Source organism: Diabrotica virgifera, chromosome 3, assembly GCF_917563875.1.
Source record: "Diabrotica virgifera virgifera chromosome 3, PGI_DIABVI_V3a".
NCBI classification, from domain to species: domain Eukaryota; kingdom Metazoa; phylum Arthropoda; class Insecta; order Coleoptera; family Chrysomelidae; genus Diabrotica; species Diabrotica virgifera.
The window spans coordinates 126,330,346-126,357,826 of NC_065445.1; the positions used below are offsets into that span (position 1 = coordinate 126,330,346).

The 27,481-nt window shown below is 33.9% G+C and overlaps 1 protein-coding gene across 1 annotated transcript in view; it reads right to left on the minus strand.

The window, feature by feature from the left end:
• Window positions 1-25,806, minus strand: part of LOC126881301 (protein vestigial) — a 266,771-nt gene extending 240,965 nt beyond the window's left edge. Inside the window, exon 1 of the mRNA XM_050645503.1 lies at window positions 25,417-25,806. Coding sequence (XP_050501460.1) covers window positions 25,417-25,569 — 153 coding nt within the window. The 5' untranslated portion in view covers window positions 25,570-25,806. The remainder of the gene's footprint in view (window positions 1-25,416) is intronic.
• Between the last annotated feature and the right edge of the window lie 1,675 nt (window positions 25,807-27,481).

Genomic DNA, 27,481 nt, shown 5'->3' on the forward strand with positions numbered 1-27,481 from the left:
AAATGGATGCTGCAATGAAGACGAGAGGGAAGGAATTCTACACTATGCAATTCACATCCCCCGTCTGCAGCTGGTAAAGTTCCAACGAAAAAATGCACCTAGTTACTCTACGGAGTAATACGACTATAAAATAAAAATTTTTTTTTTTTTTTTTTATTTATTAAACACCAATAAGATGCTTAAGAACATTACAATCTGATCAAATAATGTGATCAATGAGCAACTTATTTCTAACCTAAATTACTACTAAAAAACTTAAGACTAAGGACAAACTCGATAGTACCCCCTAGGTTCTGTTAATATATTGCACAAATTTTAACTTGTACCATCACTTGCACCGTGCACTATTTTTCACTTAACTAACTCGAAGGGTTTCTTCCTCTTGAGTCTTCTACCTAGATCCGTGTTGTCGAGGAGCTGGATGGCCTCAACATTGACGTGTTGAAGAAGTCGTTGTTCGTGACTCTTGGCAAATTTTTCTATGGTCTTGTTAACAGTATCCATGTCTAGGTCCCTATGGAGATCACTGTTCCTATAGTACCATGGAGCGTTGACAATGCTCCTTAGCACTTTGTTTTGGAATCGTTGAATGATAATTAAATTTGTATTACTAGCGCAGCCCCATAGTTGGATGCCATATGTCCATATAGGTTTTATAATCTGTTTATACAAAAGTATTTTATTGTAGATTGAGAGAGTAGATTGTCTTCCCAATAGCCAATACATTTTTTTATACTTCATGTTAAGCTGTTCTCGTTTCTTTTTAACATTGGCCTTCCAGCGTAGCCTAGCGTCTAGTGTAATACCCAAATACTTTGCGGTGTCGGCATATGGTATCTGAGTATTATTTAAGTTAACAGGAATGTATTGATTTTTCTTGTTTGTAAAATTTATATGCACTGACTTCATTTCGTTTAATTTAATTCGCCAGCGTTTAGTCCACTCGTTAAGTCTGTTAAGAGATATTTGTAATTTTCTTGCTGCTTCTTCATGGTCTTCACCTACGGCTAAGACGGCAGTGTCATCAGCAAAGGTAGCTATTGTATTATGTTGTACTTCAGGGATATCACTAGTGTATAATAGGTATAGGACCGGTCCTATCACACTACCTTGTGGTACTCCTGCATTGATTTCCTTTAGTTCCGAGTAGGCTTCTTCTTGCTTAACCCTAAAAACTCTCTCTGATATATAAGATTCCAATAATTCTCTGTATTGTCTTGGCAAAATCCTGCTTAATTTGTACTTAAGTCCTTCGTGCCATACCTTATCAAAAGCTTGCGCTACGTCGAGGAAGACAGCTGAGCAAACTTTCTTTCCTTCTAGCGACCTCTCTATTATATCCGTTATTCTATGGACTTGGTCGATAGTTGAATGACTTTCTCGAAACCCAAACTGGTGTGATGGAATTAGAGCCTTAGCATCTATGAGAGGTTTCAACCTTTTCAGCAAAAGCTTCTCGTACAGCTTTGAAATTACGGGTAGCAATGAAATCGGTCTGTACGATGATACTGTATTTGGTTGTTTTCCAGGTTTAAGGATCATTATGACCTCAGCCACTTTCCATATCTTGGGAATATATCTTAATCTGAACGAGGCATTTATGAGATATGTCAGTTTTACTATGGCTTTTCTAGGAAGTTGTTTTAAGATTTCCCCAGTAATTAAGTCAAACCCAGGTGCTTTCCTGGGATTGATGTTTGATTTAATTTCGTCGGCCACTTCTTTTGGGGTGACTAGTTTAATTTCACCTTCTTCCTGTGTGGCATTTTCCCATTGCAGTGTGTTATCACCTTCATTTGGCTGGAATGTTTCCTCGAGATATTCAGCAAATTTATTAGCCTTCTCTAAATTGCTTTTTGCCCAGCTTCCATCTGTATTTCTTAGTGGGGAATTTTGCATTATCGGTCGTTTTAATTTCTTAGTGGCTCTCCAGAGGGAATAATCAGTTGTGCTATCATTTGTCAATTCTCTTAGATAGTTACTAATTGATTCGTTTTTATTTTTTTTAATTTCTCTTTTAAGCTGTTGTGTAGCATTATTTAGTTTTGTTTTATCAGATGGAGCTCTAGAGCGTTGCCAGATCCTTCTGAGTTTTCTTTTTTCTTCGATTAGCTTTCTAATTTCTTTAGGGTAATTATTACCTTTAACTCTATGAATCAGTTCAGGTGAGTTATTCCAAGCGGCTTGTTGAACTTGTTTAACAAAACATTCCGTTTCTTCATCAAGTTCATATCTAGTTTTTAGTGAAACTTTGAGATTGATTGTTTCTTCTAAGTGAAGCTGAAAACTCCGCCAATCGTAGTGCCTACGTTCTTTCCGATGAGGCTCCAATAAGAGCCGAAAATCGCGATTCAAGGGACTGGACTGCACTCCGTATTCTAATTGAAAAGTAAGATTGTTTTGCCTTCGCATTGCAACTGAATAAAAATGGTATACATTTTTATTTTATAGTCGTATTACTCCGTAGAGTAACTAGGTGCATTTTTCCGTTGGAACCTTACCAGCTGCAGACGGGGGATGTGAATTGCATAGTGTAGAATTCCTTCCCTTTCGTCTTCACTGCAGCATCCATTTGACTTGTAAATTGTAGAAGTCTTGGAGGTGTCACCAGGAAAGTGTACCAATAAGTTTTCAATTTAAAAATCTTTTAGTAATATTTTTAATATTTTCAATGTTAATATTTTACTATTAGGATTGAAAACTACTTCGTCATAATATAATCTAATTAATTATTTATGATGTTGCTCTGTTTATCTCCAGGTGCTTCCAGGTATAAAGTCTTTTTTTCGGCAGCAGGAACTAAGTGTTTGCTACCGTCATTTTGTGTTCAGGGCAGAACTGTTTGTAGACGTAGAACGTCTATGTCATTTCTTTCGCCTTGTCCATAATTACCAACGATATCTTCTCCTCTACTTGTCCAATTTTAGCGTAAAAGTTTAAAGCCTTCCATAATTATATGAACTTCACTTATATCATTATCGTATAATTCGGCTACATTGTTACAGAAGCAAATGCATGCTGCAAAATAAATTTTCAGGAAGAGAACACAATTTCTGGCTAAAAAAATATAAAGGAGTGGTGTAACATCAAAAACGTAGCCACCAAGCCACCATATTTCGAAGAGCGGAAAACTCTACAAATGATTTAAAGAGTACAGACCAACGTCAACTAAGCAGAGGACACAAGAAGAAAAAGAAAGAACAGAGGCAACCTAGTTCCAATAAATAAGCAACTGTTAGAAGTATTTTCCGTTCAGTTCTATCTTCTTGAGAATTTGTATATTCTTGTCATGCTGTAACATTTAAACTGTCATTAATAACCGTTGTATAGATAATTATACAGGGTGTCCCGAAAAGATTGGTCATAAATTATACCACAGATTCTGGGGTCAAAAATAGGTTGATTGAACCTCACTTACCTATATACAATAGTGCACACAAAAAAAGTTACAGCCCTTTGAAGTTACAAAATGAAAATCGATTTTTTTTCATATATCGAAAACTCTCAGAGATTTTTTTATTGAAAATTGACATGTGGCATTTTTACGACAGCAATATCTTTAAAAAAAATTAAGTAAAATTTGTGCACCCCATTCAAATTTTATGGGGGTTTTGTTCCCTTAAACCCCCCCAAACTTTTGTGTACCTTTTAATTAAATTATTATTGTGGCACTATTAGTTAAACACATTATTTTTAAAACTTTTTTGCCTCTTAGTACTTTTTCGATAAGCCAGTGTTTATCGAGATATTTTGAATATTTGTCGAATCCACCACATATTTGTATATGGTTAAGTACGGTTATAGAGACCTGTTAATAATCTGAAAATTTATTTATAATTTACATTTTTAGGTATATTTTGAAAAAGAAGCTACATCTCGATAAAAGGTGACTTATGAACAAAAGACTAAGAGACAAAAGTTTTAAAAACACTGTGTTTAACTAATGGTACCACAATAATAGTTTAATTGGAACGTACACAAACATTAGGGGGGTTTAAAGGAACAAAACCCCCATAAAATTTTTACGTAAATATATTGAAAAAGAAGCCGCATCTCAATAAAAACTGGCTTATCGAAAAAATACTAAGAGACAAAAAGTTTTAAAAATGTTGTGTTTAACTAATGGTACCACAATAATGAATTAATTGGAACGTACACAAAAGTTTGGGGGGGGTTTAAGGGAACAAAATCCCCTTAAATTTTTTATGGGGTGGACAAATTTCACTATAATTTTGTTTTAAGATGTTCCTGACATAAGAATTATACATGTCCATTTTCAATAAAAAATCTCTAATAGTTTTCGATATATTGAAAAAAATCGATTTTCATTTTGTAACTTCAAAGGGCTGTAACTTTTTTTGTGAGCACATTTGTACTAAGGTAAGTTAGGTTCAATCGAACTATTTTTGACCCCAGAATGTGTGGTATAATTTATGACCATTCTTTTCGGGACACCCTGTATAAATGAAAAATATCGTTTACTAACTCTTATCATGTACTTATTATCACTACATAGTGTTTTAAACATTATTCATTATAATTTAATAATTGCTTAAAGCAATAGTTAATTATTGTTTTATTGTTGTTATGCGTAGACGTCAATTATAAAATCTTTAAGTAAACAGTAATATTTAACAAGCTCTATTTCCGATTGACATGTACCTATCAGGTGATTAAGCATTTATTTAGTTATTTAGATATTTATTTGTCAATAAATTGTTAAGATAAGCAATTTAATTAGGATGTCTTTAAAAGTCATAAGCAATGACTAATAATAAATAACTAAACCAAATGTAAACTGTTTGAAACATGCTTCGTTTGCCACCTAGAGTCATCTAAAAATCGGATATTTTGTCTACAACACTTTTTCTAACATTTCTCTTAGAATTATCGCAATAGCTATTAAGAAAATTAAAAGAGAACCCCATAAGTCAAAAAATGGTAACAAAAAAAAATAAAAATCTAATTTGTTGCCCCTCAATTCCCAACAAAGTAGTCTTTAGGTTAGGTTAGTAAAGTTTATGACCTCCAAGGTTGCTGATTACTGTCCTAGTTAAGATCTGTTAAGCAAACTCATGATCAGATAGTTAATGTCTTGCTGCGGTATTCTGTTTCACTCCATTGAAAGGCCCTCAAACTGTCTTGTATTGAACGCAATATTTTATTGTAAAATTTGTCTGCCTAATATGATACATACATACTACCTAGAACAACATACAACCTAGAAGCATACATACTTAATTGGGTTTAAATCTGGCGATTGTGCAGGCCATGGTAAAACCTCAATTTCATTATCTTCGAGGAATGTTCGCAAGAGACGACTCTGACAGTATTAGTATTCGGACGCGCATTGTCTGCATTAATTGAAACTGGGGATCAGTTTGTTATGTAAAGGATACAACAATAGGTTCGAGAATAATATGGTGATAGTGTGTTGCATGTAGAAACCGTTCCAGGCAAACGAGAATGGTTCTTCCGCCAATAGTGATGCCATCCCATATCATTATACTACCGCCTTGCTGTCTATGAACAAATTCTTGTCCGTCTTGTATCTGGTGCCAATCCAAATCGGAATCCTGTGAACAAAGTAGAGACCCACTTACGTCTAACCCAATTTACGTGTTCTTGTGCCCACTGAAGTAGATGAGCGCTTTTTCCTCTGGATAACACAGGCACTCTCACAGGTCGTCGAGAATTTAACCCTACTTCAAGCAGTCTATTTCTAATGGTTTGGCCACTTACAAACACCTGATGGGTCTCCTGCAGCCTCATTGGTATATGTGATGTAGTTACAGTGCGATGCAACGCCTGCATGCAACCTAATAAAACAGTCTTCAATCTAATTGGGTATCCTTGTACGGCCTGTATGACGTCCAGAAATATCAACAGTTTTTTGAAACCCCATAAACGACAAACGATTAATGACACTTCTGTTCGTGTGGATGACCTCAGCAACGTCTCTTTGACTTTTGCTAGCTTGAAGCATCCCGATAGCACGCCACTGCGTTTTGCCATTGAAATGATGTCTCTCCATTATAGTCCTGTCGCCAGGGGGGGTACAACGGCCTCCTGAATTCAGATGGACTTACCCAAGTTTTTTTTATATATTTTGACCCGCAGAATACGAATTTTTTGGGTAACAGTTGATCCGGATGTCGATAAGATTGTTATAGACAAAGAACTTGAGGAATTACATAACAGCGATTTCTCGCAAAACAAAACATCTTTTTGTATTTTTTGGGTCATTTTAAGCAAAAAATATTCCTACAAGTTTTTTCGTAGAATGCATAGTTTTCGAGATAACCGCGGTTGAACTTTCAAAAAATCGAAAAATTGTAATTTTTGAAAGCGAATAACTTTTGACTAAAAAATAAAGTAGCAATTCTGCTTATAGCATTAGAAAGTTTAAGTCAAATTATATCGATTTTGATTATTTGCATTGCTAAGAATTTGATATTTTATTGTTAAACAAACCTATAAACACCTAGTATGTGAGTGATGTTTTCAATGATTTCTCATTTAAAATCGAACGAGTAGGTAGAGTAGCTACAAGTGCAAGCGAGGCAATTTCTACGTAGCATGCGTTAAATCGCATGTATTAGGCACGGGAAACACTATGTGTTTATAGATTAGTTTAACAATAAAAAAATTAATTTTTAGCAATGAAAATAATCAAAAACGATATAATTTGACTTAAACTTTCAAATGCAGTAAGCAGAATTGCTACTTTATTTTTTAATCAAAAGTTATTCGAGTTCAAAAATTGCAATTTTTCGATTTTTTGAAAGTTCAACCGCGGTTATCTCGAAAACTATGCATTCTACGAAAAAACTTGTAGGAATATTTTTTGCTTAAAATGACCCAAAAAATACAAAAAGATGTTTTGTTTTGCGAGAAATCGCTGTTATGTAATTCCTCAAGTTCTTTGTCTATAACAATCTTATCGACATCCGGATCAACTGTTACCCAAAAAATTCGTATTCTACGGGTCAAAATATATAAAAAAAACTTGGGTAAGTCCATCTGAATTAAGGAGGCCGTTGTACCCCCCCTGGCGGCAGGACTATTACTGGCAATTGAAAAACGAAATTAAAATCCATATAGACATCGAAAATCAAGAAATAGGTATTACTTTTTATCTTATAGGCAAAAAACGCATACCGTAAAGTGAGGCTACTTTGTGACACATGTGGTTACTTTGTGACAGTGGCCTCTAAAGTTAAACTTATTAACTTGGCGGAGCCATTAGAAATGCTGGAATAATTAACATGTTTTATTTCAATATTAGACTATGTGCACTATCTAGGGAACAATAACCAAAGTTCATAGTGCAACTTCGCTCGTCATGCCACAGCTGATTTGATCATCGTCAAAACAGGTGATTTTAGGTTGGCGTGAAAACTTTGACTTTTGAAGAAGAATTTTTAGAAGATATTTCTACCAAAGTAAATTTATATTTTAACACAATATGTTGCCTCCATTTAACATTAAAATGTTGTCTATAAAAAATGTACAGGTGTTTCTTTGTATCACAGTTAGAATTCCATATAAATATCGCAGAAAAACTTATGTGTCACAAAGAAACCCCCACCCATGGGGCGACTTTGTGACAACTTTTTTTGACATTTTCTTGATTTCTATAACATATAGCGCCTTCTAGTTTTCAGTGAACATAGAGGAAAGATTGAGCTTTCAGGTGATATTTTTAAAATTATAATAAACCGAAAGTACTACATTATCACAAAACCTAAAAAAGTGTCACAAAGTAGCTTCACTTTACGGTATTGAAGTTTTGTTAAATTTTTTATAGCCATTCTTAGCTTTTATAGCCAACGTCCAAGTTAGTACAATAATCTGCAAAATGACAAAAAAGATAAATTTATTCTTGTATTTGCTGCCAACATTGATTTAAAACTTTAATATAGGTTTTCCCTGTAGCCCAGTCGGGATAGCATTTGACCTTGCATTATAAGCTGCCCCAAATTTTATTTTGGCAATCTTTAGATAGGGTCAATAGTAGTGTAAATTTAAAATCTCGACTGAATTCGACCGTTGCGTTAGCCGCTGTGATTCCTGATTTTAAATGATCTTGATTTTAAATGAGAACCGCTTTTGCTCAATATCTCCGCCATTTTCGACTTTTCAATAAAAAGTGTAGATACTGAAATTGTTGAAAATACGATTTTCTATAATTTCGTTTATTATAAATTTTTTCGTGCGGTCGATATTTTCCGAGTTATGGGGAAAATAGTGACAGAGCATAATTATTAAATTATGGAATTATCAGTAGTAATTGCACAAGAGCTCTAAAATTATTGAATTTTTCCCGAGTGACACTTTGACAGTTTTAGTGTGATTTAGAGTGCAATTTGTTGCGATTATTTCATGAATAAAACTGTTCAAAACCAAAATTTTATTGTAATTTATTTATGTAAGTACAAATTAGTACTGTTGAACACACAGTTGTTATAAAATATTTTACGGTTGAAAGTCATCACTTTTATAACTTTTAAAACATTAATTCTCATTAATGTCACTGAATGTATTTTTTCGTAGCAACGAAGGGCATTTGACGTAATATACTTGACGATAGTGATGAGCGAGACTGGTCTTGGTCTTGCGGTCTTGGTCTTGGTCTTGCAGCAAGACCAAGACCAAGACCAAGACCAAGACCGCCTTTTGGTTGCAAGACCAAGACCAAGACCAAGCTCGCAAGAACAAGACCAAGACCGAGCCTTGCAAGACCACGCAAGACCAAGACCAACCTGCAAGACTCTTGCACTTTTTTGAGAAAAATTGGTTTTTACTATTTAACTTTATTTTTTTAGTTTTGCATTTTCTCAACCTTCAAAGTGTCCAGAAGGCAAGTTTTCAAACGGCGACAGTTCAAGGACAATTGAAATTACTTGTAAGACAAAAAAATGTAGTTATAGATAGGGTAATCCATTTAAAAAAAATGCAATTAAAAACGGTTTTTATGTACCAGTAGTTTTCGCTTTTTTGTCTAATAAAAATACTGACACTTATTTCAATTCTTTTCGCATAATCGAGGAAAAATGTAGTTCGTTAAATTTAAAATTAATACAAAAAATATCATAATAAATTTTAAAAAGGGATTCACAATGCTGTGAAAGCACTGTGGCCTGAATAAAAAAATAACTGGTTGTCGATTGTAATGTGGCAAGCTTGGTATCGCAAAATCCAAAGCTTAGGTTCAGTTTCTGAATATAATGACAAAAATTCCGATACTGGGAAATTTTTAAAATTATTTTTTGGATAAATTTTTTACAATCAACGAAAGTTGGAAGTTGAATTATTTGGGAAAATGCCGGATGACAAACGCGTAAAGAATTTTACTGATTTCATAGTTGAAAACTATTTGGAAGAATCTAGGTTTTCCCCAGAAAGGGCCAGTACTACAAATAGTATGTGCCGCACTTGAAATGCATGCGCATCATTTCAGTGTGTTTTAAATTCTAATTTTTACTATTTACCCACATCCGAATATTTTCAACTTTTTAAATGTCATAATGGGTATTCAATCCAAAAATATGTGAAAATAAAAAGTGCGAATAACTCGTGTTACGAGAGCAATGTAGTTAAATAAAATTAAAGAACTGCAAGATAACAAATTACAGAATTAAGCGTTTATAACTCCCCATTAGGTTTAGTTATTATGTTATAGTATTAGGTCTATAAATAGGTATGGTAAATATGTACGTATTTACTAAAAAGTATGTTTTAGTTAGTTTATAAAAAAAGTTAATTATATTAAATAATGATTAAATAGAGTAAAAAATATTTGATTTTTGTGTTCTCTTAAAAAAATTTAATTTATGTTCTTAAATTTGACCCTCGTAGGATAAATACTACAGTGTTGGAGTGAAAGGAGCAGATCATTATCTGTTAACAACAACTATAAACCGTTTATCCCTTTTCGTAAAATCCGTGAATTGAAGGTCCCCGACCATTTGTGGCACCTTTAAGAAGCTGTTTTTCTTTAACATTTTATTAAAATACAGGGGCAATAAACAATAATCCATACTCAAGACGTGGTCTGAAGGCAGGCGGCAGGTATCGACAGCATGCAAAACACAACGTGACATAACCGAAGGACGTCAATTGCAACAAGGGTTGTAAATGCAGGTTTTTCCTACTGATAAACATTACCATTATAAAAATATACTCTAATCTTTTTATATAGAGAGAAATAATTAGGTCATTAGGTGAATGTATAATGTTAAAATTGGTATCCGTTTGAAACTACATTCTACATTCTGTTAAAATTTTAAAGCAAAAATTATAGTTTCATTCTTCACGTCTTTATTTATTTCAATGTACATTTTATTCGAAATTGTTTGGTTCAAATTATTACTACCAAAAAAGCAAGACCAGCAAGACTCTTGCAGCAATACCAAGACCAAGAACAAGACCGGCTAGTGCAAGACCAAGACCAAGACCAAGACTGCCTTTTAGCTGCAAGACCAAGACCAAGACCAAGCTTGCAAGAACAAGACCAAGACCAAGACTAGCCTGGTCTTGGTCTTGTTCTTGTTTTGCTCATCACTACTTGACGACGGGATATTATCAAAAATTATCACCTTAATTTGTATTTCTGTAGTTTTCTATTGGTCAGAATCTCCTATGAATGATATAATCTCGTTTATTATTAGTTTTACAACAAACATGTACCTATACAAAAATGAAAAGAATTAAATTTTGTACAATTTTGATCTCTTTAATTTTTTTGATGAAATCAATATTTAAGGTAGTACGTATGCGGTAAAGGTGCGAGGGTAAGACCTGATTGATTTTATAGCAATTTTCAACTTTTCGACAAAAAGTGTAAGAAAATTAATGGGAAAATCCCAGTAGCTGGCTGTATACCATAATTAAAAAATCATACAGAAGTAAAAACTTCGTTTGTATAATGGTATAAAAAAGTTTTATTAAAAAACATTAAAAGTAATCCAAAAGGATTTGCAAAACGTTTTCAATCTGGATCAGATCATCCTCAGTGCATTCTGCTTAGTACATGAAACTAGCAACTTTTTGAAATTGGTGACATCGAGAATTATGGTTTACATATAATTGTATGATATTTATAGCGACTCCAAGTCGATGTTAAAAGATTAAATGGGTTAGGAGTGCTCAAAGGGCAACATGTGGTTGCTCGCTTATCTGCATCTGCTCGATAAGAACTTGTGGTTCTTCCAGTTCAATGGACACAGACCAACAAAAGTCACTTTTGTGACAACGGCATGGAAAAAATTGTTAAAAAGAAATTGTAGGAAATCATATTTGGAACAATTTTAGTTGAAAATGGCGTAGATATTGAACAGAAACAGTAGCTATAAAATCAATCAGGTCTTACGCTCGCGCAATTACCTCATACGTACTACCTTAAATATTAATTTTAGCAAAAAAATGAAAGAGATCAAAATTACGTAGAAGTTAATTCTGTATATTTCTTATAGGTAGATTTTTGTCGTAAAACTAATAATAAACGAGATAATTTATTAGTTATGCTCCAACTGTCACTGTTTTCCGCCATAACTCGGAAAATATCGACCGCACGAAAAAATTGTAATAATAGAAATTATAGAAAATATCATTTCCAACAATTTTAATTGGTATACTTTTTGTTGAAAAGTTGAAAATGGCGGAGATATTGAGCAAAAGCGGTGCTCGTTTAAAATCAAGATGGCGGCTAACGCAACAGCGGAATTCAGTCGAGATTTTAAATTTACACTACTATTGACCTCCTCTAAAGATCAGAAAAATAAAATTTGGGGCAGATCCTAATGCAAGGTTAGACCTGTTATTCGTCTAACCCCACTGGACTACTGGGTTTCCCCTAGATTATTTTGATGTGTGTTCCTAATTGACAGATTGTAAATATACTGGGAGTTAATAAAAAAAATGTTTTGGTAATATTTCCTATCCTTGAATATCATTGATTAGGCCTATAACATAATTTTTTCTCACAACGTTTTTCCCATACTTTAAAACTCCACCTTCTTTTATGTGCAATAAATCCAATCTATTAAATCAGTGAAAGCCGTTTTATGTCCTTGCGAAAAATACCTGCCCCAAAATCAGGATTCGTTAAAAGGTTACTTAATCTAACCGAAAAAACAATCAATAAAAAATCAATCTAATGAATCACGAATCACAGTTTCTCACGCGGTGAAGAAGAAAGACGACACAGAAGAAGATATGTAAATTTCGGAGCGATGTTTGTGGAATCGTCGACAGCAGCAATATTTATTCCACAGACGAGAACGGTGGATCAAAAGTAAAAGCCGATTTGTGTTAGACAAGATTCGGAACGCCATCAGTCGCCATAGAAAATATACGCTCAGAGAAATGTATTGTTAAAAGCCATTCCAAACGTTTTACGATTGCTTTTTTATATATTCCACTATTGTAGTATTACTTTCGAAACACAGACAGAAGTGATTAATTTATTGGGGATATGTAGTTTTAACGAATCATTAACAACTGCACTTGCATTACTGGCCGGCAGGCGCGGATGCAGAGGGGGAACTAAGGGGCTATAGACCCCCTATTGCCAAAATGCTACCAAAATGCTGCTAGCTGCCAAAAATGAAATGATTAATTTTCAGCGCTTATCGGCTCAGTCATTAGAATTCAAACAACTGTTTAAAAATTCTCAGCAAATATACAGTATGTCCCTGTAAGTTGTATCCATATGGAAAACTTTTTTATTATTAATTTTACGAAAAAAAGTTATAATTTATAAAAAGCTCTACATGGTCCAAAACCTAACATTTAACCATCAAATATCAAATTTTTTGAATATTATACGAGGTATGTCATAAAGTTTGAATTTCACTCAAGAGTAAAGTAGCTTTATTTTTCACAATATTGAAAATTGCTATTATGAAAAGTTGTTCGTGAAGCCCCGATAGGGGCTTTCAAAAAAAATATTCAAAAAAATTTTTATTTGATGATGTAATCTTAGGTTTTGGACCATGCAGGGCTTTTTATAAAGAATAACTTTTTTTACTTGGTCTTGATTTCTCGTACTTATTAAGTATTTTGTTTTTTTCTGATTAATTATTAATCCTCTGATTTTTGCCTCTTTTGTCAATGTTAGCAATGCATCTTCTAGACTTCTCTTGTCACGGGCTATCAAACCTAGGTCATCTGCATACCCTATTATTTGTGTAGAGCTTTGGATTATTGCCTTTTTTGTTAGCCCTGTGTTTCTAATTCTAATTACTTCCTCCAAGGCTATATTAAAGAGCGTTGTCGATAGGCTGTCACCTTGTCTTACGCCATGTTTTATGTTGATATTCTTCATATACCTCCTATAAGATTCATAAAATTTGATATCTGATTGTTGATCTGAAGTTGAATCTTGGGTTTTGGACCATGCAGAACTTTTTATAAAGAATAACTTTTTTCGTAAAAATAATAATAAAAAATTTTTCCATATGGATACAACTTACAGGGACATACTGTATATAAGACGTGTGAAGACCTATCTGAGATCGAGGATGAACCAGGAGCTTAGGAGAGACTAAACCGTTTAGTGCTACTCAGCTACTCAACATTCATCGTAGAATAACACTAATTTGAATCCAAAAGAAATCATAGACCTTTTCCCAAGAAAACATCATAGACACATATCTAAATTATTAAAAACACGCAAACACAAACCTAAGCAAACGGAAGAAAACAATACAAGACTGTACTACACACAATACAGTCACAATCGGAATGATATTATGAACAGGGAAAACTAAGACCATTGTTTAAAATTTTTTTAAATAGTCCTTTAGTCTTTTTTAAACAGTGCTAAAACAGTTTGAAATAAATAAAGGAATAACAGGTGCCTGTGTTTCCGATAAATCCGAGAAATTGACCGTCGCTCTGCCTCCGCCGCCGTGTGCCATGAGTCATTTTTACTATCGTATACGTAGTTCAAATTACACAAATAGGTACACATTATCTCTCAAATATTATATTACATACATAGTAAGATAATTCGGATGGACTTCCCCAGATTAAGAGACTGGGCCGATATCAAGCACAAAATAATCTGGGGAATTCCATCCGAATTATCTTGCATGGGATAGCACATTTTTATTGTTGAAATATTTGTCTGATGAAAATCGGTCCGGGTTAGCCGGGGCCGACTTATCGGGGTTCCACTGTACCTATCTACCACTACCACTAATATTGAAACAATTAAAATAGCTTGACTTCAGTGATTAGATATTGAAGGAACTATAGAGTTGCTAGATACCCAGACCAAATGATAGTGTCAATAAGAATTAAATACATAGCATTAAAAATAACAGAAGAGGGAAGAAAAAGAATAGATCAAGGACAAGGCAGGGGTTATACAACGTTTTACAGACAGAAAAAAAGATAATTCGAAAGTACAATCAATCAATATGGAAAAAGAATTTACGGCCATAAGCCTACACGATCTGAAAACAACCTATATCTATCTATTTTTAAGTTAGTTATTTTGGATCTACATCTACGAAATCAGATTTAGGTACTTGTTATTAAGTCAAATTTATCATTTGCCATTAACTTTTTCCTACTTTTAATATTTTTATTACATTTGCGATCTATTAATAAACCAAATATTATAGTTATAGTTAACGTAACTAGCTCGGCAACGCAGTGGCAAGGGTTTCAACTTACTGGGCGGAAAAACTCAAAATTAAAAAATAAGAATTAAAAAAGGTATCTTTTTTGGCGGATCGGTACCTTAGACCAGGGCGCATCTGTAAAAATATTAGTACATTTGGACGTTGAGAGGTGACTCAAATTTTTTTGCAGAAATTGCTTTAAAATAACTCAAATAATAATATTTGAGTTATCCTCCCTCTCAAAAAGGTCCGGAACATTGTTTAAATAATCAAAATGTCAAAAAATGAAGGAAAAATTCGATTTTTTCTTTGTTTTTTGATTATAACTTTAAAAGTCTTCACTTACGAGAAAAGTTGTACTGACATAAAAGTTGCGTAATTAAATTTCCTACAATATAGAATTGGTTGCAAATTTGGAAAATAGTCACCCTTGTTGCAAAAAAGCAATAATTGCGAAAAAATCATACAAAAACAAGTATTCGCATTTTACGTTTTTCAACCATTTATGTTACACTTAGGACCTTCATATTTCACGATGAAAAACTTTATGATACAGCATAACAATACTGTAAATTTTATTAAGATCGGTTCAAAAGATTTTGCAATCCAGCTTTCGCAAAAAAAAATTCATTTTTTCAAAATGTTACAGGACTGAAAATAAAGCATATATATCAAGTTGAAATTTTTTTTGCTTATAGAAGTGTACTGTAGCTTTCATTTGAAATTTGCAAAATTAAAATCGATTAACAACAACGGCGTCAGGAATTTTTTTAAATAAACATTAATTATTGATGCTACGCGCAGGACAGCGGATAGTTTGCTCTGATTGGGCATTCCAATGACCTTTGATAATGATTGATACATCTTAATTTTTATTACATTTCGATATAAATAAATAAATTTGTTTATTGCAAAATAAAAACACATACTCTATCCTTTGAACTTACACTTTTTTTAGCAAAAACTTTCTTTGTTCATATATTTTAACTTAGAGAATAAAAGTTTATTATTTTTAAACATATGCAATTGTTTAAACAATATTTCATAAACAATAATAACATTAGTTTGATTTTTGTGGAATTAAAATATTAAAATACAACAAAATATAGAGTAAGAAAATAATATATTAGATAAAGATTGGAAGAAATTTTTGGTGGAAATCAACTTGTGTGAATCGAACACTGCTGTCCTGCGCGTTGCACCAAAAATTAATGTTTATTTAAAAAATTTACTGACGCCGTGGTAATTATTCGATTTTAATTTTGCAAATTGCAAATCAAAGGTACAGTACATTTCTATAAGCAAAAAAAAATTCAACTTGCTATCTGCTTTATTTTCAGTCCTGCAACATTTAAAAAAAATGAATTTTTTTTGCGAAAGCTGGATTGCAAAATTTATTTTGCAAAATCTGTCAAACTGATCTTAATAAAATTTACAGTGTTATTTTACTATATCATAAAGTTTTTCTGGGTAAAATATGAAGGTCCTAAGTGTAGCATAAATGGTTGAAAAACGTAAAATGCGAATACTTGTTTTTGTATGTTTTTTTTCGCAATTATTGCTCTTTTGCAACAAGGGTGACTACTTTTTAAATTATTAACCAATTTTATATTGTAGCAAATTTAATTACACAACTTTTATGTCAGTACAACTTTTCTCGGAAATGAACAGTTTTAAAGTTATAATCAAAAAACCAATAAAAATATCAAATTTTTCCTTCATATTTTGACATTTTGATTATTTAAACAATGTTCCGGACCATTTTGAGTGGGAGGATAACTCAAATATTATTATCTGAGTTATTTTCAAGCAATTTCTGCAAAAAAAATTGAGTCACCTCTCAACGTCCATCTCAAAACAGATGCGCCCTGGACTACCTACTAACTCACTCAAGGTACTGCATTCGTTCGGATATAATAAGCGATTATATTTGTAAAGATAATGAAGCCGAATTTAGTTAGCAATAAGGTAGATAATTACCGAAAACACACTAACTACAACATACACAATAAACAATAGGTAAGCCTGAAGACAAATGGCAAAAGTAGGGGAGCAGGGGGCTAGTTTTAACAATTTTCATAAAATCATATAAGTATAACTTGACAGCGATTTTCTCAATTATCACTAATTAAACACTAAACGCTAGTTTAACTCTTTCTCAATAAAAGTGAACTGAAGAAAAGTTAAAAGGTGTTCTCACTGAACAATGCTCACTCAATATCATATCTGTAAAATGGACGAAGCGAATAGGGAAACATTCAGATTTTGCGAAAATGCAGAGGAAACGGCCTACGCCTAACCTAACATATTATTGCCTGTAATTAAAGAGTAATTGTTCGCAAATACCATAACTTTTTAAAAACGGATCAGGTAATAAATGATGTTCCGTAATTTAAAATTGATCAACTGCTTAATATTTCCAATACTGACATACGGATGTGAATCTTGGACCCTAAGACAACCGGAAAGAATAGATGCACTAAAATATTCTCTTAGAGAAGAATGTTACCAATCCCTTGGATCGACCAAATTACAGGAATATGCAAAAGACATATGCATGAGTTCAAAGAAATGACCAGAGACAGAGATCTTTGGAGACGGAAAATACACCAATACACGACAACACGCCAGTGGCGCACCTAGGATTTTCCTCTATGGGGGAAGGTAGGGGGGTTTGGATTCGGTAACATGAAATATTTTTGTATTGTTTGTGAAAGACAAGTTACATTTTCCTCCTATTCTATTCATATTTATATGCCCTGGGAGGGGGAAAACGCCACTGCAAGACGCTGACCACTCTGGAGCTCAGGAGTGAAGATAATTGAAAATGGACATTGTTATAGAAGCTTTGCATTGTTTTAATCTTTTGGATTAAAAGCCAAATATATGGACAAGATATCTACCTAAGATACAATAGGATATATCAAATAATACCTACATATATCAGGTCGCAAGAAAAGTCTACGATGAGATTAGCTGACCCTGTGAAACGTACAATCGTAATGCTATAGGCCTGGATCCTCTTACCAAAAAGAGTTTATTAGTAGCAAGCTGAAAATTTGTTAATAGCTTAACAGTGTCTAGTCGGACAAACTTTCATGTATGGGAACACTGGAACAGAGGAAGTTGTAATTGTGCGGAAAGGGATTTTAATTGTGGAACTTGTCATCCTGACAAGTTTATGATTGAGAAAACTAGCAGGTTGTTTTTAAGTTTATTCAGTAGCAAACTTTATATAAGTACCTAATATATGAAAAAATTACCTGTCTGACAAATATTTTGGACATTTTAATAAGTCCGATATACGTAGAACATGTCAAATGATAAAAATTATGTTGGTAATAAATAGCAGCCTGTTTTTGGCATGAGAGTTTAATGAAAGGGTAACAAATCAATTGAAAGTTCTGTCCGACAAAATACATGGGACGTTTTCGTAGTGTGACGTTCGAAACCTGTAACCTGTTCCACAATTTAAACTTCCCTTGTTCCAGTGTTCCCGTACATCAAAGTTTATCCGACTAGACACCGTTAAGCTATTAACAAATTTTCAGCTTGCTATTAATCAACTTTTTTTGGTACGCCAGATCCAGGCCTACTACCAAAAGTAAGGATAAATAAAATACAATGAAAGGTGCAAATATTTAATAGGAAGTTGGACAAGAAAATGGGCCCTAAATAGAAAAAATAATGGAATAGCCACATAAGCAGAATAGAGGAGACACGTGTGGTGAAAATGACAAGAATTAAATCATCAATCGTCAGAAGTATCGGCCGACAGGCAAAAGATGGAGTGACAACCTTCCATATGGTATAAATCCTTCAATCAACAAGCAGAATTGCTTATAAAGAGGAAGAAAAAGAAGAAGAAAATTCAAGAAGAATTTAAAAGGATAAATGAAAACGGAACTAGAAGAAATAATTAGGTAACAATTATATCTTCGGACATATACCTAACTAGTTCGCTCCGGCGGCGGCGCGGCGTTCAAATTTTAATACCCTTACAGAAAAAGGTCACAGGTAAATTTGCTCCGGCCATATATTTCTTAGAAAAGATACCCATTTCTTAGAAAAGACAACTAATTAAAAATAACAATTTTTATTAAAAAGTGATCCGGTACAATATATTAAATACAGCAAAAGTTTTTTTTAATTAACTATTTACAGGTCACGAACTCGAAAATGGACACGTTATGCCGGTTGTCATTATTTTTCGTCAAATAAGTTAGTAAATTCATATGTGACTGCCTTAAATTATTTAAAAGAGTGTCAAACATTGAACCTAAATTTTAGTCCCAGGACCAAGATTGAGTATGCCGATTTCGAAAGTGATCCATGCAGATGTAAGTGAAGTGTTTCTTTGACAATCATGACTACTTAGGGTCGATTTCTCATACCTGCGGTAATCTATGGTTCAGTGTTGAACCAGGTTCAACGGTGAACTTCGGTTTTGTTTGGAATGCATTTCTCATTGCACGTTCATGTTAGTGCACGTTTTACAGCTTTCGAGAAATGCCAATAGATGGCAAAAGGTAAAAAACTGTCGCCATTTTGAACTACCTTTTTTATGCTGTTTTTGAATAAAGTTAAATTTAAGTATTTATAGTCAAATAGTGATTTTAATAATTATAAATAAATATTATAAAAACAAAAATAATGTTATCGTTTATCGTTAGGCTTAATATAATAAAATAGGATATATTTATATATGACAGCGTTTCGTGTTAATACAACGCATGCGTAGTCCATGAAATCATCTGAACTGAGTTCTGAAATCTTTGAACGGCCGAATTCCACCGTTCAAGCATCGTTCAAGTTTAAACTGCCATCGGTTGAACGTGCGAATTGAGAAAGACGATTTTGACTTTAAACTGACGTTTACTAGAACTTCAAGTTAAACTGGAGTTGAACTCGATATGAGAAATTGGCCCTTAGGGTCGATTTCTCATACCTGCGGTAATCTATGGTTCAGTTGAACCAGGTTCAACGGTGAACTTCGGTTGTGTTTGGAATGCATTTCTCATGGCACGTTTATGTCAGTGCACGTTCTACAGCTTTCAAGAAATGCCAATAGATGGCAAAAAGTAAAAAACTGTCGCCATTTTGAACTACCTTTTTTATGCTGTTTTTGAATAAAGTTAAATTTAAGTATTTATAGTCAAATAGTCATTTTGATAATTATAAATAAATGTTATAAAAACAAAAATAATGTTATCTTTTATCGTTAGGCTTAATATAATAAAATAGGTTATATTTATATTATGACAGCGTTTCGTGTTAATACAACGCATGCGTAATCCATGAAATCATCTGAACTGGGTTCAGAAATCTTTGAACGGCCGAATTCCAGTGTTCAAGCATCGATCGTTCAAGTTTAAACTGCCATCGGTTGAACGTGAATTGAGAAAGACGATTGAGACGACTTTAAACTGACGTTCACTAAAAGTTCAGGTTAAACTGGAGTTGAACTCGATATGAGAAATTGGTCCTTAGTGGACAACTATATTTCTGAAAAGGCACCCTCTCCTCCTGAAATGTGGGCGGAAAACAGTTCTTTACTTGAGCGTGCAACCATTGCATGTGAAAGTTTCCATTCTAAATTTAATTCATTATTTTACAATAGGCACCCTAATATGTTATGTTTTAAAAGATATTCAAATTGAGACATATGAAAATAAGAAGTTCTGTGAAAGATTACCGAAAAGTAGGTAGGTAGGGGAACAAGGGGCTTGTAACAGGGGTAAGTAGTAACACGGCTTTTTCATAGGTTATTTGACCGTTTTTAACTAATTTAGCTGACTCAATTTTATTCTCTCATCTCCCTGCAAATGACACCGTCTAGCCAGTCATCCTCCGATAGTTGCAAATAGTAGTTTTGTGCACGTGCTTCATTTGGATGAGGTAATTTAAAATTTGACTCTCATAAAATTTTGGTTATCGCTATTGTTTTAAAAGAAAATGAATCTTTCGGTGTTCATTTCTTTTCTAAATTTAGTTATACTTTGATGTTGCTTAACGATTTTACGATTAGCAAGATATTTTTACAGTTATTTTAATAAATATACGAAAGTGTGCTACGGGGTATGTTGTAACAAAACGTTGGGGCTTGTTGTAACATATTACAAATTGCGGTAAATCTTACTAAGCTAATCTTACTAAATCTATGATCTACAATATAAAAACGTATTATTTAGTTTAGGAATAGTCCAGAACGAGACAACATAAAAGAAAATCAGAAAGGGCAACTCAAAGCCAGGAAGTGAAGTCTACGAGTTAGGTTCAGCGGAAATTTTAGACAATCAATGTAGCATAAAGCAAGCAAGTAAAACAGCACGGACTGTGTCACGTATCTTTATAACGATATATGAAAAAAGGAAAACCAAGGAAAAAAAAGGAAAAATAAGAGCCTACAAGTGGGCTGTACTAAACCAGGGATAGTTTTTACAGCCGAAGAAGAAAGTAAAATGGCTTCGTATATTCTGAAGTGCACCGAAGTATATTTTGGACTAATTCCCATGAAGATGCGAAAACTGCCTTACCAATAGGTATGCTGTGAAACTCGGTGCTAAGCAACTTCCTTCCTCTTGGTATCAAAATTATACAGTTGGTCCAGATTGGGTCCACAATTTTATGCGTAGAAATCTATATTTATATTTAAGAACACCAGAAGCCACCTTATTAAGTCGAGCAACATCTTTCAACAGGACCAACGTTGGTATTTTCTTCGAAAAATTCCAAAAAATTCGAATTTTCGTAATGTTACAACTTGCCCCAATAGATGGCTAGTTACACTAGCCCCAAACGCGGGGTAAGTTGTAACAGTGCACTATTTTTGGTAAAATGCTAGTTGATTAAAAAATAACAGTCTTCTTAACTTTTCTTCAGTTCAATTTTATTCAGAAAGAGTTAAACTAGCGTTTAGTGATAATTGGGAAAATAGCTGTCAAGATATATTTGATTTTATGAAAATTGTTACAACTAGCCCCCTGCTCCCCTACTTAGGTACATAGGTACTTCAAGAGCGTCAAAAAATTGTAGGTACATCACAAAATAGCGCACTTGATCAAAATAAAATTAGTATATTTGATTTTGTCAAATGTATTTAGATTTATCGCAAAATAAATATCTTGATTTAATATTATACTATTTGTTTAATTATGTCAAGGAAGAGGATTATCACGGATGTTTTTACACTTGTTTTGATTTGTCTCATATATTGTCGAATTAGCATAAATTATTTAAGTGATTTTTAAAAAGAGAATTAATATGAATACATAAGTATAGCTAACAAAATTCCTAAACCAGATGAAAATTTCTAAATCAATCACAAACTTTTTTTAAAATAGGAACAAAAATAAGTGAATATAATCTAAAAAAAATCCTTTGTCTCGTCTATAAATATGTAACCACCAATATTTTATATATTTTCTATATATAAAATACAAAAATCACAATACCATTTTCGCCGATATTAATTTTCCCAGAACTTACACCACATTCACATAGCAAATTCCCAACTATAAACAAACGCACGTGTTATTATTCGCCGTCTCATTCGTCAAGAGGCTGTTAAATGTAATTTATTGCCCTAAACGAGGCGGATTCTCATTTTACAGGTCCAAACTGGTCAGTCTGCAAATTCAAATTGTAGGTAGCGTGTTGGTTTTTAAGATACACTTCAGGACGACCCTGTTTAGCTTCCATGTGCGTTTGTTTACAGTTGGGAATATGTAAAATGAATGGACTGTAGTAGATAAATACTTAATCCGCTTAAGCGCGGGAGCGAACTAGTACCTATACGGTTTTCGGAGCAAAACTAGTACACAATTAAAAGGGTTTTTTGACCTCGGGAGCGAACTAATGTGCTCCGATATCTTCTGATTCATTTTCCATTTTTCCTATTAATTTCTTTTTTTGGAGAAATTAATAGGAAAACCTACCTAGTACTTAGATCTAGAAACAGTGGTTCGAACAAATAAAATTAATATGGGAAAATTACGAAAAACAATAATATTCTTAGATCTAAGACTAAAGAATGGCAAATAACGAATACCATGACAATCCCGAGCATTTTAATTTTAGATGAAGTTGAGGCAGCAATACCTACCTACTTTTCACGAAAGAGGGAAAGGCTTCTGATCCAGATGTAGTGCAGTTAGAGATTCGTACGAACGAAATAGATAATTATCAGATTAAATGAGATCTAAATAGATTATATCTGAGACAATAGCCAGAGAATAGGTAGTGAAGATCGGAGTTTATAATTCTTTCTAAAAAGCAGGCGGCCAAAAAATACAATGATTACAGGACAATAAGCCTTCATAATACCAAATTATTTAAAACGCATAATTGAATTTAAAGAGTCTGTATACTGTAATTCAAGCGGTTCTGATGCTAGATATCTTCATTTTGTATTCAGAGCTGCAAGAAATAACACCACATACAGAATGAATGCCAAACCGGATAAACACTCGAAGAAGAAGTCCACTCTGACGACAGTAGGCCTCTTGACAGAGGAAATAAACAAAATTCAAATATCTAATGTGATGGTCAGGCAATAATACCACAAAAATGGATATCATTTTGAAACTATTTTAGTTTTTATCAATTATTTTGAGGAAAAAAATTAATCATTTGAATTATAATTATTATAAGCATATGTGATAGGCAATGGCGCATCCAGGGAGGGGGCCATGGAGGCCATGGCCCCCTCCGAGAATTTAAAAAAATATAAATTTAAATGTTTGCAGTTCATATGTTTTTAGTTTCAAACACATATAAGTACCTACCTAAGTATATGTAAATACAAAACAGGGGATAAATATGTCTTCTGGACTAGAATTGAACAAAAGCAGTGACAGAAGCTTTAACACTGACAAGGGACGTTTTGTAAAACAAAATTTTGATAATTTTACAAAGCGCCAACTGTTAGAATGAGCTTGGCAGCCGTCACATTCGTATCAATTTCCATATTCCGTACACACGAAGAATAAAAAAAGAAATGAAGCTTTACTTGGGTCGCCAGCACTTAGAACAAAGGAGTTGTTTGGTACTTTCACACATAAAAAGGGGATTGTTTTGCAAGTATTGCGTTTTATTTTTCTAATAGAAAATATGGTCAAAATAAAGCGATGACAGCCGAATGCCTTGTCACGAAACCTTTAACATATTTCGCCAAACTCATGGGCAAAAACGGAGCCATACAAACCCATAAAAAACATCATTACAGGACAATACATCACTACAAGGAGTGCGTTCAGTTTGGGCTGGATTTTATACAAATATTCGCAACCCGCAAAAATTCTATCGCAACCCGCAAAAGTCAGTCATTGACCAGATAGACTCTCAGAGCAGAGGTCCAAAAAGATACAAGAAAATAGAGAAAGACTTCGACCAATAGTAGAGCCTATAGTGTTCTTAGGTCGAGCCTCTCTAAGAGGCTTTCTGCTTCTGGACGAAGATGCTGGACCTAGCAATGAGGGAAATTGTTATGGTTTAAAATCGCATCAGGAGATAAGACTCTTAAACAACACCTATCCACAGCATCTTCCCTTCCCGAGCAACATACATTAGTAGCACCAGACAAAATCAATTGAAAACATGTTGTGGTGAAGACATAATTGAAGAAATAATGAATCAAGTTCAAAATGCAAATTATTATTTTGTCACATTTGACAAAACGACCGATGTATCCTACGTGGAACAGCTTTCTCTAAATTTGAGGTAGGTACATACAAACACAATAACAACATTCGTAAATACTTTGTCAAGTTCATTGACGCTTATGAGAATAGAAAAATAATTCGTGAAAATCAAGAAAGACGGGAAGAACAAGTCCTGACAGAAGAAGCATTGGGAAATATAGTATTAAACTTGCTGAAAGAACTGCACTTCGATCCGAAGAAATGTGTAGGAATCGGTACTGACTTTAATAATACTTTAATAACGATAAGTTTTGAATGTCTTTATGGCACTCAAAATTGTGTGAAAAGTGCCTTAAAACACCATTGTAACTCTAATTTTTAAAAGTTGCCCCAAAACCCCCGGTACCCCTCCCCAAAAAAAGTTCAGGGCCCCTACCGAAAATCGCAAACGGTTTTAAATGTGCCCGCTTAACTGGTAATTGTTTAGTTATTATCAACAAGATTGTATAATATTTAGACAATTAGATAAGAACGGTTAGACTCTTTTGAACCTAAAATCCTCAGACATATTTATAAAGGCGTGCAGGAAAACGGATTATGGTGTAGGCACTATAAATTTGAACTTTACTGCCTTTATAGTGTGCCTAGTGTTGGTAGATCTATCAAAATAAACAGGCCGCTGGGCCACTTAGAGAGAATGAATGAGATGGAGCCGTCAAAACTCATTTATAACCAAAGACTGGATGGCGTGAGGAAAAGAGGCAGACACATAGCATCAGATTTAACGGCCAGGTGGAAGACAACGTACAATTAAGAGTACGAAATTGAAAAACCAAGGCGAAGGGTAGAAAGGAATGGAAGCTAATTCTGGAACAGGCAAAGACCTCCATGGGTTGTAGAGCCAATGATGATGATGATCGTTGATAGATGAAGATTGTTGATAAAAATCTTTAATTTTTAAAGTTTTGAGACCGGCAGCAAGAAACATTAACCTTAAAATGGAAGGAATGTATCAAGCTGTAGTCTAAAACAATGAATACAGGATGGATTTTACTATTTGTGGATAAAAAATTTTCCAGTTTTTTAAAGCAAGTATTTTAAATTTTTATACTAGCCATAGTTAGATGTATTTAACTTACCCTGTCATATTGATGGGCAGCTCCAAAAGGAGATGTAAAAGGTCCTGTCCTTGGAACAGGATGCGCCGATACTGGCGGAGCAGCTCCAGCCCTTTGATACAAATACGGATAATACGCTTGGTACATAACTTCAGAACAACTCATTATATACATATACACATCGTTAACCGACCGACACTTATTCCAGATCTGAATCCACTCGACCTAATACGGAAAACATCTCGTCGAATTTATCACAGATAGCACCAATACACGATTCGTCGCTTGAAAAAAATCCTCTAAGACATGTCCGTGTTACCTATGAGACAAAGGTTTTTTCATCGATACATTCACGTTTTTGTGTTAAAATCACGTTATGCTCCAACCGGTGCAAGACTGACTCTTCAACTGAAATAAAAATTCCTCACCCTCGCCTGTTGAAGCCACGCCCTCTCTCCCACTGTGCGCATATCCTAGCACGCCTTCCGATACTGATTACGGCATTCCTCGGCCGACGGCCAATAAGGAAGGCGGTTTTAAGTGGACAGGCCAATGGGAGGACAGTGTTTAGTTTGGCGTGAGCAGGTTTTATATCAAATAATAGTCCAACAAAGGGTATGGAAGCCATAGGGAATCATTTGAGTTGACTGATTTGCTCTTCATTATTGTTGGCACGCTTTTTTTAGGCGTGTGTGTGTCTGTATTTCATTTCATTTTATGGATTTAGTGGATTTTCCGATGTTATGAGAATGGGGTTGTTAGTTGAGGAAATTTAGAAATGTTATTAGTGATGAAATGAGATGAGTTTATTATCACACTTTGAGTATTGGAAAAATTAAATAGATATCTAAGTACCGATACAGATTTGACATTGTATTAATTTGAACTTTTAACATTAGATATGAATAGCAAGGTTAGTTTATTAGGTAGGTATTATGTAAGAGGGTAACTGATAATTATTGGTATCTGAAAAAAGTTTTTGTTATTTTGGCTATTAGGTAGATATTACCCAATGTGTGTATCCTAGGCCAACTGTATTGAAACGTATAGATATTAAATTTTTAGCTTGTTCAGGTTCTTTAAGGGCCTGGCGATGGCATATAAACTGTGATGCCGAAACCGGTCGCCCATAAACTGTTTTAAATAAACACCTTAATAAGATTGTGAATATTAGACTACTTATACTTACCAGTGGCGGCTGGTCAGAGGAGGCAAGGGAGGCTAAGCCTTCCCATAAAATTTTTACACACGCTATACTGTTTTGTTTACTTTGCTATTTTGCTTCGCGTTAGAGATATCGCAAAAAGTTATATGAACAAGTTGTTCCAAATAATATTCTAACCCCACATACCAAATTTCAGCACAAAATTCGCACTTTTAGTTTTTTCATTATTTGTAGTCGCGATCCTAAAATCGCAGAGGAGGCTGCTGGCCGGAAAATCTCACTTGCTAATGCTCCGCGTAGCCCAGCAGCGTTTAAGGATGGTTTATAAGGAGACACGGTCTCCTAAGAGCTGCACATCACTTAACGCACACGCTGCCCGGAGATCAGGCAAGTGAGATTTTTCGGCCAGCAGCCTCCTCTGCGGATTTTAGGATCCTGACTACATACAGGGTGTACCGGAAAATAGTGCGTTCCTTAAAGGTATAGGTAGAAGGCACCATTTAGAACAAAAAACTCTTATAACATTTTTTTCTAAATGCAACCGTTTGACCAAAAAATTAAAATACATTTTGGTATGCAAATTTAAATCTGATAACTATGTGCGGTACGCAAATTTAAGCCTAGACAGTCCCATGTAAATAGTTAGAAGATAGATAGTAAACAGATAGTTTTAAAGAATCCTGTTTAGTGTCAATGCCGAAAATGTTTTCGAATCGTGAGTGTATTACCTATTATGTTATTACGTTGATTATTTATGGCAGATCACTAAATGGAGAGATACTATAATAATTTCTTTCAAAATGTTTTGCCGGTATTTCTCGTCGTATGAATGGTGTTTGTGAAAGGTTACTTGAAACATCTATTCGGTATAATAATTATTTTCAAGTAAGCAAGCACAACTTAGTTATTTCAGTTCACAAG